Source organism: Macaca thibetana, chromosome 2 (assembly GCF_024542745.1).
Source record: "Macaca thibetana thibetana isolate TM-01 chromosome 2, ASM2454274v1, whole genome shotgun sequence".
Classification (NCBI taxonomy): Eukaryota; Metazoa; Chordata; class Mammalia; order Primates; family Cercopithecidae; genus Macaca; species Macaca thibetana.
This window is the reverse complement of record NC_065579.1, coordinates 87,008,782-87,025,424: the sequence shown is the minus strand read 5'-3', so window position 1 is coordinate 87,025,424 and position 16,643 is coordinate 87,008,782. Positions and strand designations below refer to the sequence as shown.

The 16,643-nt window shown below is 43.9% G+C and overlaps 2 protein-coding genes across 4 annotated transcripts in view; one reads left to right on the top strand and one right to left on the bottom strand.

Moving 5' to 3' along the window:
* Window positions 1-16,643, top strand: part of LAMP3 (lysosomal associated membrane protein 3) — a 55,528-nt gene that overhangs the window by 19,376 nt on the left and 19,509 nt on the right. For 2 of the 3 annotated variants that reach the window (XM_050780192.1, XM_050780191.1), the window contains exons 4-5: window positions 3,836-3,893; window positions 8,571-8,741. In XM_050780192.1, coding sequence (XP_050636149.1) covers window positions 3,836-3,893; window positions 8,571-8,741 — 229 coding nt within the window. Of the gene's footprint in view, window positions 1-3,835; window positions 3,894-8,570; window positions 8,742-11,447; window positions 15,914-16,643 lie in introns of those variants that run through there. The other variant, XM_050780190.1, reaches the window with a different exon arrangement.
* Window positions 15,112-16,285, bottom strand: LOC126948420 (non-histone chromosomal protein HMG-17). Its single transcript, XM_050780202.1, has one exon. It carries the CDS (start codon window positions 16,203-16,205, stop codon window positions 15,933-15,935), a length of 273 nt encoding a protein of 90 aa, XP_050636159.1. The 5' UTR covers window positions 16,206-16,285; the 3' UTR covers window positions 15,112-15,932.

Sequence of the window (16,643 nt, the reverse complement as noted above, 5' to 3'; positions counted from 1 at the left end):
CCGGGCGCGGTGGCTCAAGCCTGTAATCCCAGCACTTTGGGAGGCCGAGGCGGGCGGATCACAAGGTCAGGAGATCGAGACCACAGTGAAACCCCGTCTCTACTAAAAATACAAAAAATTAGCCGGGCGCGGTGGCGGGTGCCTGTAGTCCTAGCTACTCAGGAGGCTGAGGCAGGAGAATGGCGTGAACCCAGGAGGCGGAGCTTGCAGTGAGCCGAGATTGCGCCACTGCACTCCAGCCTGGGCAACAGCGTGAGACTCCGTCTCAAAAAAAAAAAAAAAAAAAAAAAGAATATCCAGTAACACTATAACTCTACAAAATAAAGTGGCACAATTGTCTAACTAAGCCTCATTCCAGAGCATAAATTATGTAAAACTTGGAATCTTTTTTTTTTCTTGAAAAGAAATACTGAATAGGGATGTATGAACAGAAGCCATGTCTGTCTTGAATGGTGGTGAGACAAGATGGTATATCCCCATGCCATTAACCCTGAGGCCCGGGGCTTAAATACCATATGGAAAGGGTGAGTCAGAAGAGATGTGCAGGACGATTGAAGTATGATCATGTCAAGTCAAACTTGGAATCTTAAGAAAACTAAATATCCCCTTGCCCTTTTGTTGACATGAATCCACCTAACAGATACTTTTCCTTTACCCTAAAGATAGACATCATGGCTAGGCATAGTAGCTCATACCTCAAGCCTCATTCCTTGTAATCCTAACACTTTGAGAGGCCAAGTAGGGAGGATCTCTTGAGGCCTGGAGTTGAAGACTAGCCTGGGCATCATAGTGAGATCCCATCTCTATAAAATTTAAAAAAAAAATGCTGGCTGTGGTGGCACGTGCTTCTAGTTCCAGCTACTTGGGATGCTCAGGCAGGAGGCTCACTTGAGCCTGGCAGGTTGAGGCTGCAGTGAGCCAAGATCTTGCCACTGCACACCAGCCTGGGCAACAGAGGGAGACCCCGACTCAAAAAAAAAAAAAAAAAAAAAAAGCTAGACATCAGCTTAGTCCTAGTCAACGTTTGACTAATCTTGATTCAGTCAAAATGGAAAGAAATCTGAGTACAGGTTTCAGACTCTGTCCTGTTGTGCCCTTAAGATGAACTCACAGTGAATGTGAGCACTCTGCTTGTGGAAGGCCTCATGTTTTGATTAGTCCTAGAAAGCGTGGATTCTTGTGGAGCGGCAGTGGCCCTGCCCATCAGGAACGGGTTCCCAGGTGTTCCGCTTGTGCATCTGGAAGGGCTCAGGCTTGTTTTCATGCTTTGCTGTTGCCCCATGAAATTCTTGAGTTTTGAACACGTGGCCCCACACTTTCATTTTTTACTGAGCCCCAAAAATTCATTATGTAGCCAGTCCTGCTTCCCATCAATGGTTATAGGTTTCAGCTGCCTTTCAGGGAATGTGAAAGTAAATTCTCACATAATGAATTTTTGTCCTATACCCACACATCCCATGGAGGAAAACGCAGGGCAGGATCTTGCTTTGTCTCACCTACAAGCTATGTGCATCTGCGGTAGATGCTTAACTCTTCAGAGCCTCTTTGTTCTCAGCTGTAAAATGGTCTGATAATATCGATTCTGGTCTCAGGGGGTCATTGTAAGGATCAAGTGAGGCAATGTCAGTGAAAACATGCATGTGGCAAATGGTGAAACTCTCACAGAAATGCCACGCATTCTTTCCTTAGGTGAACAGGTCAGACACCAAAGGGAAGATTCCAAGAGGCCTCTGAGAAGTCTGAGCTGACCTCATTACTATTCTGCTGCTCCTCAAATCAGTCTCACAGTGCAGACCGAGCCATTTCCAAAATCAAAGCTATGCTCATGTCACTGCCCTGCTTAAAACCCTTCAATGGGCCCTCTTTGCCCTTAGGGATGGGGCGGGGGTCTTGTAACCCTGACTGTGGACCCTGAAATATAAGTCTCTCTTAGATTAAAAGAGGCTCCAAATTTTAAAAATGCCCGGAATAAATGGTATATAAAAGCAACACATAGTTGGTGTCTTCTTTTTTTTTTTTTTTTTTTGAGATGGAGTCTGGCTCTGTCACCCAGGCTGGAGTGCAGTGGCTTGATCTCAGCTCACTGCAAGCTCCGCCTCCCAGGTTTACGCCATTCTCCTGCCTCAGCCTCCCGAGTAGCTGGGACTACAGGCGCCCGCCACCTCACCCGGCTAGTTTTTGTTTTTGTATTTTTTAGTAGAGACGGGGTTTCACCATGTTAGCCAGGATGCTCTCGATCTCCTGACCTCGTGATCCGCCTGTCTCGGCCTCCCAAAGTGCTGGGATTACAGGCTTGAGCCACCGCGGCTGGCCAAGTTGGTGTCTTTTTAAAAGAGACATTTCTCCCTAAGGCAAATGGATGGTCTAAGGGCATTGTTCAACTTGCCTTCAAGACCCAAGAGACTGAGCACCTTGACGGAGGCAACCAGGTCCTCTCCCATGACCTAGAACAGTCCCCGGCATGGAGTGGGTATGAAAGAGACGTTAAAGACTAGACTTGGAGGCAAGCAGAGCTGGAGGTCATATCTTCCCCTGCCACCTCTTAGGACTGTGACATGGAGCAAGTCACCCAGCCTCATTTTCCCTCATGATTATGGTGAGGATTAAATAAGGCAAGTGCATGGAAGTGCCCGCGACAGTGCCTGACACAGGGTAGGAAGCTATTGTGTGGCAGGTGCTATTCAATGAATTGTAGGATCTAGAGCTCAGTGTATCAGTATCAATGATCTTACTAAAACAGTTTGTATTTATGGAACCCTTTTATTGTATAATGAATCAACATTTTATCCACTAACAATACACAAATGAACTATAATGTGGTCAAGATTAGTATTGTTAAGTTTCTCTAATGACTATATTTGAAACCTCTAAAAGTAATTCAATTTCATGTTCCGATTTGGGTTGCTCTGCCATTTTTGCACCTCTTACTTATAGATGGTTTTCTAAGGAATGTTTAAAACTGAGAACACTGTGGATCACCTCAATTAAAAAATGGAAACTCCCTTTTCAACTTACCCTTCTACACCCCAATTCAGTTCCCTAGAAGGTTTCATGCCCTTCGTTTTTATAGGGTTGTTTTGTAGTTTGTTTTTGTTTTTCTGGAAAGATAATTCCTAGATGAAATGTGGGGGTACTGCTTTGTGTTTAAATACAACCACTTGGGGTTCTCTTCTAGAGGATACCCAGGATCTCAGGGTAAGGCATTTCTTCCCATAATCCCTCCCAGTGGCCCCATTTAGCCATTTTGAAGACATAGACCCATTAAGCTGTGTAAAGCCATTGACACCCTATGTAGGAACATGTAGACACCATTTTGTATACATTGTTTTTCCCAGAGGGTTTATGGACCCCGGGAGGTCCTCCCATGGTATCCTTAAGGATGAGCCTTCTAAACCAGATGGATGGTCTTAAAAATAAAAGGAAAGGATGCGTGGTCTCAGGATAAGAATTCCTACCCTTAGATATTAATTGCTAGTAAAAGCTTACTATACGCTCCTGCTCCTCCACCTTCCTGATGGACTTGCATTGTAACAGGGAGAAATTTGGCCCAACCAAGGGACTCAGATTATACTGGTGGAATTTGAATATCAGGCCCTATCAACTAGTATGCAGTAGGGAAATTTGGGGCCAGGGGAAAACTGTTAGTTATTATTTATTTATTTGTGGTATGTTTACTTTTTTGGAATTTTTATACACAATTATGACCCAGTATCAAGTAACTCCCCAGCCCTTATATCTAGATTTAATAGCTGGAATCCTAAACAAAGGTTATAAACCAAGACTGTAAACATATGAATAGAGATGAACCAAAGGTTAACACCCTGCTGTTTTACAGGATGAAGGATCATATTATATCAGTGAAGTGGGAGCCTGTTTGACTGTCTCGGATCCAGGTTAGTAATTACAGAATGCCCGTTCTACCAGCCATGACACTGTTTCTGGTTAGCTCACCTTTCATGCTATTGAATCTGCTCATGTTTGATGCTGCTTTTTTGTTGTTGTTGTTGTTGTTGTTGTTGTTGTTGTTGTTTTTTGTTTTTTTTTTTTTTGAGATAGAGTCTGCTCTATTTCTCAGGCTGGAGTGTAGTGGCACCATCTTGGCTCACTACAACCTCTGCCTCCTGGGTTCAAGCCATTATCCTGTCTCAGCCTCCTAAGTAGCTGGGATTACAGATGTGTGCTACCACACCCAGTAATTTTTGTATTTTTAGTAGAGATGGGATTTCACCACATTGCCGAGACTGGTCTCCAACTCCTGACCTCAGGCGATTCGTCCACCTCGGTCCCACACAGTGCTGGGATTACAAGTGTGAGCCACTGCACCCAGCCAATGCTGCTTTTAAGGAATAGGCTAAGAAAGCAGCCAGCAATGTGATTTTGGGGGACTTTACTATGCCTCTGTGTGCTTGTAATTTGCCCATCTGCTCGTAAATGAGGCTAGACTAGTATGATGTCAGAGATCATGATTGGCAACGATAAAGAGTTTAGTGGCTTTTTGACAGATCTGCTGTTGATAGTGCAGCTGATTCTATACTCTGGGAATCATACATTCACTCTACTAAAATGTAGTTAGTGCCTGCTAGGTGCTAAGCCCTGTATTAGGCATTGCGGATCCATAATATTTCAGACTAATAGATCTTACCCTCATGGAGTTTACATTCTAGAAGAGGAAGAGTGCAACAACACGTTAAATGATAATACAGTAACCCCCCCACCTTATTCACGGTTTCACCTTTCATGGTTGGTGCAAAAACAGGTGAGTACAGTACAGTTAGAGTTTCTGAGAGAGATCGCATGCACATCACTTTTGTTATGGTGTGACAATTTTTCTATGTTATCATTAGTTATTGTTTTTAATATCTTACTGTGACCAATTTATACATTAAACTTCATCACAGGTATATATGTATATGCAGGAAAAAACATAGTATATCTAGAGTTCAGTACTATCCATGGCTTCAGGCATACACTGGTACACTGGGGGTCTTGGGATGTATCCCCCAAGGATAAGGGGGACTCCTGTGCTCTGTTAAGTAGTGATCATTTCTTTTTTTTTTTTTTTTTTTGAGACAGTCTCGCTCTGTTGCCCAGGCTGGAGTGCAGTGGCTTGGTCTTGGCTCACTGCAATCTCTGCCTCCCAGGTTCAAGCGATTCTCCTGCTTCAGGCTCCTCAGTAGCTGGGATTACAGGCACCTGTCACCACACCTGGCTAATTTTTGTATTTTTAGTAAAGATGGGGTTTCTCCACGTTGGCCAGGCTGGTTTCGAGCACCTGACCTCAGGTGATCCATGCACCTCGGCCTCCCAGAGTGCTGGGATTACAGGCGTGAGCCACTGCACCCGGCCCAGTAGTGATAAATTCTATGAACAAACACAAGCAGGAGGAGTGGAGAGGAATTGAAAGCTATTTTAGGTGAGTCTATCCCTTATATCTTAGGGAAGCCCTCAGGGGAGAAAGGCCCTTTGAAGAGGTGAAGTTTGAGAAGAGAGATTCACCTCTTTGGGGATATCCGGGCCTAGGGAAGCTCTTTCCAGATGGCCAGAAGAACAGATGCACAGGCCCTAAGGGGTGAGCTGGCTAGTGTGTTCAAGGACCTGCAGGGTGCCAGTGTGCCCGGAGAGAGAACAAGCAGCAAATGTGGTCAAGGGACAGACAGCCAGGCCAGAGCATGTAGGGCCAATGGGCAAGGCAAGGGTCAGGACTTTGGACTGTATTCTAAAGTGTGAAAGGATGCCACCAGGGGATCTGGGGGAGAGAGGAAAATGATACCTCAGATTTACATTTATAAAGGTTCACTTTGGTTGCTATATGGACAATGACTCTAGTGGGGTAAATTCAGAGAACTCCTACAGTGTTCACTTCCAGAGAAGCAAAGCTCCCGCTCACACTAGATGTCTCTCAGAGGCCTCAAATGTTTCCCTGCAAAGTTAAATAACTTTTATTTTCTTGTATCCCCCTGTGCCAGGTACTGTACTAAGAGTTTTCATGTCTGTTTTCTCCTTTTCAAAGCTCTATCCTTTGACTAGCTTAAACATTATTTTACCAGTTAAGGAATTTATGCCGAAGAAACTTGCCAAGAATTGAAAATGTGGAGTAATATCTACTTAAAATATCAGCTACATTGTATTGGTATGTTCAGGGAGATTTGCCAATGATTGTTAAATGTAAGTAAGATAGCATAGTTGACAACTCATTTTCATATATGTTAATTCACTTAGACCTGTCTCATTTAGGATAGAGAATAAATATTGTGAGTGCTAACATCAGTTAGCTAATGTTATCACTAGGTATGGACCAGATTTTAGCCAGCAATAGAGTAGCAATCTCCTAAGAGGCAAGGGAGGCTGGGTGCAGGGGTTCACGCCTGTAATACTAGCACTTTGGGAGGCTGAGGCAGGCAGATCACCTGAGGTCAGGGTTCAAGACCAGCCTGGCCAACATGGCTAAATCCCGTCTCTACTAGAAATACAAAAAAAATTAGCCGGGCGTGATGGCGATCGCCTGTAATCCCAGCTATTCAGGAGTTTGAGGCAGAAGAATTGCTTGAACCTAGAAGGCAGAGGTCGCAGTGAACCAAGATCGCACCACTGCACTCCAGCCTGGGCAATAGAGTGAGACTCCGTCTCAAAAAAAAAAGGCAGGGGAAGTGAAAGACTGATCAAAAATTAATTTAGAGCTGAGGGTGTGGGAAAATCAATTCTAGGTCCTGATCCTAATGGCTGAGCAGGAGCTTAAGGAGTCACAGTAATGATGATTTTCATGTTAATGGGGGTATTAAGAATAGTAATCAGTTGTAATTACAGTAGTGACAGTTGTAATGTTAGTGGGGATGGTAGTAGCAGACTATCCCAGGATATAACACATGATACGGTCGTGTACACAGAGAATTCAGTATGTTGTCTAGGGCATTTGCATGTACAGACACTGGCATTAATGCCACCTTGTTAATTCATCCTGGGACTATTCCTTACTGTAACTACTAAGCGGACCAGACAGTTGGGTCCTCTGACCAGTGAAATTTCTACCATTCAAGAAGCTATAGTGTAGTCAGAAGAATGCTTAGTAAGGATGGAATTAGAGAAAATGGAGTTCATTGTATGATTAATTATTTTTCTTTTATTATTATTATCTATTTATTTTTGAGACAGAGTCTCGCTCCGTTGCCCAGGCTGGAGTGCAGTGGCACGATCTCACCTTACTGTAACCTCCACCTTTCGGGTTCAAGCAATTCTCCTGCCTCAGCCTCCCTGAGTAGCTGGGATTACATGCACCCACTTCCACGCCTGGCTAATTTTTGTATTTTTAGTAGAGACAGTGTTTCACCATGTTGGCCAGGCTGGTTTCAAACTCCAGACCTCAAGTGATCTGCCCAGCTCAGCCTCCCAAAATGCTGGAATTACAGGCATGAACCACCATGCCCAGCCTATTTATTTATTTATTTATTTTAGAGACAGTCTTGCTCTGTGTCCCAGGCTGGAGTGCAGTGGCGTAATCATAGGTCATTGCAACCTTGAACTCCTGGGCTCAGATGATCCTCCCACTTCAGCCTCCCAAGTACTTGGGACCACAGGCACGTACCACCATGCCTGGCCTCAATAATTAAAATGTTTAACTTCATCTGCTGATGAAGCCTCCACTTCCTTGAGCAGGGTGTACCTGTCATAAGACAGGGCCAGTCCTTGGGCAGGTTCCTCTACCCAGACGGCACTCAGATGGGAAGAGATGGGCCTCTCCCTTCTCTCTGTTTCTGTGGATGGATGCAACAACTCCTCCTAATGAGTTCTTTTTTTTTTTTTTTTGAGATGAAATTTCACTCTTGTTGCCCAGGCTGGAGTGCGATGGCGCAATCTTGGCTCACCACAACCTCCACCTCCTGGGTTCAAGCGATTCTCCTGCGTCAGCCTCCCAAGTAGCTGGGATTACAGGCATGTGCCACCACGCCTGGCTAATTTTGTAGTCTTAGTAGAGACGGGGTTTCTCCATGTTGGTCAGGCTGGTCTTGAACTCCCGACCTTAGGTGATCCGCCTGCCTCGGCCTCCCAAAGTGCTGGGATTACAGGCAAGAGCCACTGTGCCCGACCCTTAATGAGTTCTTGACCCTGCTCGTCTAATACATTCAGCCTGGCGATAGGCAAGTGCTGCATTTGCTGACTGTGTGTCCCTTCACTGATTCATTAAGGGTTCTGTGACTTTCTAAGTCTCAGAAAGCAATCTTCTCTTACCTCTAAAATTTTGGAGGCACCTCTCTGTAGCCCCCAAGTACTGACTAGTTCCCACCCACTCTGTCCCCAGTGATTTAAAATAACCAAAGAACACATTCTCAAAAGTTCTCATTTCAGTGTTTGCGCATTCCAGTTTATGTGAGGTGTCTCCCTTATACCCCAAACAGAGCAGCTGAAAAAGTCTCCAAACCGCACCAGGGTGTTTTTTCATGGGGAGAAGGTGGCAGAACCCCCAGAGAGCCACTCAGAAGGAAGTCCATTTAGCTGCACATGGGCAGCCCAGCCACAGCTGGAGCTCGGTGGATGCCTATCAGGACTCTTAAGAAATCTATATGTCACCTTTTCAGAGACAATTTACCAAGGAATGAAGCATGCAGTGGTGATGTTCCAGACAGTGGTCGGGCATTCCTTCAAGTGCGTGAGTGAACAGAGCCTCCAGCTGTCAGCCCACCTGCAGCTGAAAACAACCAATGTCCAACTTCAAGCCTTTGATTTTGAAGATGACCACTTTGGAAATGGTAAGTTAAAGATGGATTGGGTTGCAAACATACACTTTAGAGTCCCCAGGGTAGATCCAAATGGTTTTCTGTCTGCAGATGTCCAAGGAGCCAGCATGTCATGAGCTTCCTGGGACAGTATGATTCCACACAGCTCACAGGGCCAGGCTTCTCTGGCCACCTCAGAATCAGGCACCTGCACCCACCCAGTCATGGCTGTCCTACAGCAGATTACATTCTCTTAGACTCTCACACATTCTCATTCATTTAAACACTCATGCGCTCAATCAAAACAGAAAATACCACCTACGACTTCCCTTTATGTCCTGGTGGGTGTAAATTCAGATATGTTTGGAGAACACTTTAAAGATCCTCAGTATCAGTAATGTCTAAAATCAAGATTTGAGGATAGTTTCTTTCCCACCGCAGAGGGAAAAGAGCAAAATGGAGCAATTCAAGATAGAAGGAAACCCCCTCTTCTCAATTACAAGCTGTTGGAACCCCTCATCTCAATTACAAGCTGTTGCACCCAACAGTGTTTCCTCAGAGTTGGTTTTAGTTTCCCTCTAAATTCTGCTTTGAGTTCTGACCATCACAGGCAGAGCTTGCCTGATGACTGCCCTGGAGGAAAACAGATCCCTGGGCCAGGGCCAGGAGCCGACCAGGGTGACTTTCCAGAACAGCCCTCTTCTCCCTCCCAGGAACACAGTGTTACAAGGATTTCTACATATGCCCAGGAGGGTCATGTACTTCAATTTCTAAAACATCCCTCTCATAATAACTAAAAAATGTGCTCACACCTTCCCAGTTATCAAAAATAGATTTAGCTAGAAGTTTAGCCATCTTTTAAATGTCTACAATATGAATCTGATTTTGCTTTGGGTTCCATCATGAAATGGCAGATGCGTGTAGCAGAAAACTTCTCCGCAGGTACTCAGTGGGAGGCATTTGGCAGAGGAAGGACTGGGCGTTGCTTGCCTTGGGTCCCCTGGTTTCTGTAGGCTTTGTCGGAGTCCCACAGTCATATGAAAATTTGCCAGTAGGGGTTGCCCCCATTTGTCATCCACTCTCAAAACTTCTAGTGTTAGGAAACTATTTCTTTCTTTTACAATCATTATGAAGGTTTGAAAAACTTCTGTAATCGTGTGATCCTAAAAAAAAGGTACACACTTGCTCTTCTTCCCCTTCAGAAGCTCTGTGAAGCAGGAAGTGATCAGGTCTGGGAAATCTCTTAGTGGTAGAGGTGGGAAATAAAACCTTTCAGCAGGACGTGCCTGGCCTCCTATTAGCAGTGTTCACAGGGATGCATAGAAAAGCTCTCTTGTCTTTACATTTTTTTTCCTTAAAAGCATCATTAATTGGATAGTTTTCCAAACAACAGACTTCAGAGTTCTCCTTAACTCCTTTCCCTCCAGCAGCCTCTCATACAAATAGTCACAAAGCCCTAACAATTCCACTTCCAAAATGTTCCCCTTGTTCTCCCACTGTCACCCTGTCAACTCAACGCCATCTTCCTAGTGTTTGCACTTCAAATTTCACTAAAGATGCTCAAATGCGAAGAGGCATGTCATTCTGTAAATAGGATTTTCTAGCAGAGAGTAAGAGAAGGGGGAAAAGAGGAGCAGGTTACCATACCATATGGTGTTTAAAAGATACATGTGCAGAGGGTTATGGGAGCCCAGAGGAAGCTGTGATTGACAGCATTGCTGATGAGAGGGTGGACTAAAGAAGTCTTGACTGATGGGCGATTTTTAAACAGGGGCTTGAAGAACTGGAGAGGAATCCAGCAAGTGTCAAAGCTGAGACTTGTAAAAGATAATGGTCATCCCAAACAGTAGACTCCTAAATCCTAAAATCCCCTCCTCCCTAAAATCCTGGAGCCTGCATACATTGTTTTTTGTTTATTGAGTTTTAGGGTTTTTGCTGTCCTTTCCTTTGGCTGTTTATTATGCTGTTTTAGCAGCCCCAAGCTATCTGAGCAGCCCCTTTAAGAAACACAGAGTTAGGGCCAGGTGTGTTGGTTGACTCCTGTAATCCCAGCACTTTGGGAGGTCAAGGCAGGCAGATCACTTGAGGCCAGGACTTTGAGACCAGCCTGGCCAACATAGCAAAACCCCATCTCTACTAAACATACAAAAAATTAGCCCGGCATGGTGGCATATGCCTGTAATCCCAGCTACTCGGGAGGCTGAGGGATGAGAATCACTTGAAACCAGGAGGCAGAGGTTGCAGTGAGCCGAGATTGTGTCACTGCATTCTGGCCTGGGTGACACAGTGGGACTCTGTCTCAAACTATTACTAGAGTTGGACAATATGGCTCCAGGAATTACTCTAAGTTGAGAATCAAGACATAACTCTGATCACAACCCTCTAGGCCAAACTAGCATATTTTCTCAAAGCTGGATCTGCCTGGAAGCAGCATCAGAATCCCACCGGCCCCAGCTCAGACCACTGAATTATAATTTCCTGGGCATGTGTCTGGAGATCTGCAATTTAATAAGCTCCCTAACTAATTACCAGTGCTACACATGTCAGAGCCACTGTGGCTCTGAGAGGATCTGAGAAGGAAAGATCCCTTTCCCTCTCATTTTCACCCACTGTGGTCTGAGCCCCGGCAGCTCCATCTCTCCCTCAGTCTCCTCTCCAAAGCTGAGGCAGATGTGGCAGTGCCACTTCCCAGCATTTGTGGCCAGTCTGTAACACTTGTTACTCTGACTTCAATTACAGCGGATGAATGCTTCAGTGACAGAAACAGGAGAGAAATCCCTGTGGCCATGGGCCTGAGTATCACAGGACTGCTTGTCATTTTGCTAACCGCATGTCTGGTGGCCAGAAAGAGGCCCAGTAGAGGATATGAACGCATGTAAAGCCCCACTTTCTTCAAAACGTGCAAGGTTAAGGTCTTGGGAATTCCGGCCTCATATTCAGCCTGAAGTGAAAGGATTGATCTGTCTCGTTGCTTGTTGCACCCTCCAGAGCTGATTAGGAAACCTAACTTCCCACCAAAGGGCTACCCCAGGGCTAGGAAACGGCACCTCCCCACTTCCTCCTGTTACCTTGGGGAGGCCATGCCAGGTGTGCTTGACACCCTCTGCCACACCTGAATATACCAGTGCTGGCTTCCGGAATTAGAGGCAATAGGCAGAGACATGAGCGGGGTGCTTGTGAGAAGGGAGGAAGCAAAAACCTGGAGGGAGAATCGTGGCGAAGACATTTGCAAATTGACTGATTTTTCTTAGACATTTTCAAGAGTCCTGATTTTCAGTTTTCAAAAACATTACTTTAAAAAAAATCAATGCATTTCAAAGTTGGTTACAAAATGATTTTAAACTCCTGGATTTTACCAACATTTGGTTTACTTAAATTTTAGATGATCTTAGTATACTATTATTTTTTTAAAAAGCATATCCTACTCTATGGTAATGTATTATCCGTTTAAAAAATTAGGTAACTGCCTATTTCATTTTTTTAATTTGAAGCACATATCAAAGATCATGGCAAAAAAGGAGGAGCTCAATAAATATTAGCTCTTCTGTTCCTTCAGCTTCATGTGTTGTCTGCCTTCTTAGCTACTTTTTTCCTGGTTTGTCGGCTTTTCTTTGATGCTGTTTTATTCCTGTAAATGTGTCCATTTGGACCATTGCAGGAGAGGAGGGAGGCAGAGCAGGGAAACAGTCCGGAATGGCAAGCAGGAAGAGGTAGACCCGCCTGCAGGATCACTCACTTCCCTTTTATGCAAACATTCACCAAAAACAGTACATTCCTGATGGCGGACGGTTGATATCTGAGGAAAAATGCTATTAAAATATGGCTTAGGATGTTATTCATGGTTTCCTATTACATTGATTGGGGTTCAGAGAAAAGGGAGAGGAATGTTCTTAATTGATTCAGAGAGAGGGGAGAGGAATGTTCTTAATTGATTCTACTGACTGGAAGTTTTCTTGTTTTTCCAAATTTTCCAGAGGTGCCATTCATTATTTTTAACATGACGTTTATGAAATTTGACAACTCTAAAACTACTGCTTATTTGGGAAATGTACTGACTCCCCAGGAGGCATTTTTGCTCTCCTTGTTTTCTTAGAAGTGGGGCTGTGGGCGAGGGAACACCGCAGCTTCAAAAGAGCGCTAAGAGCCCCTGAAGACATCCAGAGTGTCAGGAAATGTCTGTTTCCCTCTTAAAACAGGAGACGTTGATGACAATCTGATATGAGGACCCAGGAGTTCCCCCAAGTGACTCAGGCTTAACAGCAAGAGCTTGGCTTTGGAGAGCTGCGATCTCCTTCCACCTCCTCCTTTAAACTGTCTCCTGCTCCAGGCTCCCCTGTGTCCAGTGTTAAGGGCACTTGAAAGTTCTGTAGGGCAGAGGACAAGGTGTTTATTCACCGGCCACTCACCCTTCTGCAGAATGATTAATGTAAGATTTACCTTCTAGCATGTGGAAATCCCTCCCCTCGCAGATGAAACAGAAGCAGAATTTAAAATCAAGTGTAGAGGGATATGACCATTCACTTAAATTTAATTTTCCTTCCTACCTTCTTCAGGGAGTTCTTTTGGATGATGGCCACTGCTTGGACTCCTGCTATCTATTCCCCCCACCCCAGTACCAGTTATTCGTAGAATTAATTTGAATTGGCATTCTGGTAACACAAAAAGCAAAGGTTTCATTGGACTGGCCAGTAAATAAACGCTTGGATGTGTGATTTACTCACAGTCCTGCCCACTTTCCAGGTGGAGAGGAGAGGGGCAGCCGAGATGGGCTCCTCATCTGCCTCCCCTCCTAACCACTCACACATCCACCCTAAGAAGCCTGTGATGAGAGGGAAAAAAAATTCGGTGAACTCCTCCGTTACTAAATCTGGAGGAAAAAAAAAGAGTGGGTTGCTTTATCTTCTTCCTTTACTAACCTAGGATAGTGAAAATGGCTCCCAGGAAGACTGGGAAGAGTAAAGGTAGGGACTGGTGGCGGCGAACTGGGGAAGCAACCCCAGGGCCGAGGATCGCTCCAGGCTGCAGCTAGTTTCCATGCTACAAAAAAGAGAATAGAATCCAAATATCTAGCCCAAAGGGAAACATCAACTGAAGTCAGATGCCATGGAAAGAAAGACCGTAATTCACCCAAATGGCATCATAGGAAATGGAGTATTTGGACTGACATGCTCAAGCATAAGCAAAATGAAAACCAACTGCATGGTCACTGTGCCAAAATACTGCAGCAAAATCAGAATAGTATGAAATTAAATTAAGAAAAGGAGTGAGGGTGTATTAGTTTGCTAAGACTATCTTAGGAACATACTACAGTCTGGATGCCTTAAATAACAGAAATGTGTATTCCCACAGTTCTGGAGGCTAGAAATTCAAGGTCAAGGTGTCCACAGCATTGGTTTTTCTGAAACTTCTCTCCTTGGCTGTAGATGGCCTGTGTCTTCATGTGGTCTTCCTTCTGTACCTGTCTGTATCCATGTGTCCTCTGTGTGTAAGGATACCATTCATATTGGGTAGAGGCCCACCCTATTGACCTCATTTTCACTTATTGACTTCTTGAGACACCCTGTGTCCTAATACATGTTCTGTGCTCCTGGAAGTTAGGACTTCACCATGTAAATTTGGGGGAAGGGAGGGGAGACAATTTTGTCCATAACAGAAAGTTAGAAATGAAAATAGTAAAATACAAAGAAAACATAATTCAAGGAACAGAAAGAAATTCCTGACAATTGCTTGATGCTGAGAATCACTTAATGTGAATTCCAGATAATCAGAGTTTAAAGATAAGATGTTAAAATGAAAGAGTAAGAAAACAAGAGGAATGTCAAAGCAATACACTACATAATGTATAGAAACAGTAAGAGGCAGAATAAATAGGGAGGAAATTATATTATTTTCATAGAGAGAATGACTGAGATCATTACAGGTAATACAGATAAACCTTATGATTAAAGCATTACAGGGAAGCTACTAGATATACAAGCTACTCTGACATAGAGACCTCAAAAATAGAATGACAATATATTTGAAGATTTAAGGACATTTCCTTGAGATAAATCATTGAAGTTGGGATTAAAAGAGCATGTCCCAAAAAAGAATTGATACCAAAAGTTTAACACTGGGACATATCAGAAACAAGCTATAAAACTTCAAACATAAAGAAGTCTTTAGGCCTTTATGGAAAATAAAATAAAATCACCTGTAAACAGGAAAGTTAAAGTTGACCTCCAATTTCTTCACAACAACATTTAAAACCAGCAAATAATTTCTACAATGATCTAAGAAAAAAAAGTATGACCCAAAAATATCAAGTATAAAGACAATAGGCAGATATTCTTTTGTTTGTTTGTTTGTTTTGAGACAGTCTTGCTCTGTCACCAGGCAGATATTCTTTTTTTTTTTTTTTTTTCAAGCCAAACTGTATCCAGCTTTATTAAAGATACTTTCCATAAACAATCATGGTATTTCAGGCAGGACATGGGCAGACAATCGTTAACAGTATACAACAACTTTCAAACTCCCTTCTTCAATGGACTACCAAAAATCAGAAAGCCACTATAAAACCCAATGAAGTCTTCATCTGATGCTCTGAAAAGGGAAAGTTTAGAGTGAGGGTTGACATTTCACATTTAGCATGTTGTTTAACAACTTTTCACAAGCCGACCCTGACTTTCAGGAAGTGAAATGAAAATGGCAGAATTTATCTGAAGATCCACAATCTAGAAATGGAACCAATGCTGTTTTGACAGGTGCCATCTCAGTGGCATCACTGGAAAGTCCAGATTGCCTGACACACTGGTAACCAATGACTACGGGTCAGGTCCCAACAGATGTCTGGGCTTAAGGGAGTTAAGTCTATGCTGAAAGATGGAAAGGGAGAAGAGGACATAAAAACAAATTTGTTTTTCCATACCACAAGGCTTTTGTGCCAAGGTGGCCATGTGTGTCAAAGTCAGGGACTCCCTCCTCCTGGGAGCCAAGAGGAAGTCTCTCAAAACTAGAAGGGAAAGGTGTTTTCCCCACATCAATCCAGCTTCAGTGACATTCTGTTAGTGACATATGCCCCTTCCCCCAAAAACAACAATGAAGTGTTCTGTGTGCTAACAACATAGCTTAAAAAAAAAAAAAAAAAGTAAAACAAAATTCTGTATTTTTATAAAACTTGATAAAAAATAGTATTTCAAACTGTACAGTCACCAGAAGTACACAGTTCTCAAAAATGCACACACTTCACTTGGCATCTCCAGCACCTTCAGCTTTCTGTGCCTGGTCTGTTTTGGCATCTCCGTTTTCTGCAGGGTTATTCCCCTCCTTGCCAGCATCAGCTTTTCCCTTTTTCCCTTTGGGTACCTTCTCTCCCTTCTTTGCAGGGGCCTTTTTAGGCTTGGGCTCTGGCTTTGGAGGAGCAGGTTTAGCAGACAACCTCGCGGATCTTCTCTGTGGTTCGTCCTTCACCTTGGCTTTATCTCCTTTAGCATCCCCTTCAGCCTTTCTCTTGGGCATGGTGGCGGCGGGACGTAGGTGCTGTACGCGGGATGCAGCGCGCGCGGGCTTTGGTCGGTCCGGGGGTCGTTCTCGCCTCTTCTTCTTAGATATTCTTAACTATGAAATAATTCAAAGGATACAGCACAAGTAAGCCCTTCTAAAAAATATTGCTTGACAATGAAATTCACTGAGAGAGGAAATGAGTCGCAATATAAACAAGGAAATAAGCAGCCTTTAGGAATAGAAAAGTCACAGTAGGCCTGGTGTAGCAGCTCATACCTGTAATCCCAACTCTTTGGGAGACTGAGGCAGGAGGATTGCTTGAGCCAAGGAGTTTAAGACCAGCCTAGGCAACATAGCAAAACCCCATCTCTACAAAAAATACAAAAATTAGCTGGGCATGGTGGTGCATGACTGTAGTCCCAAACTACTTGGAAGGCTGAGATGGGAGGATGA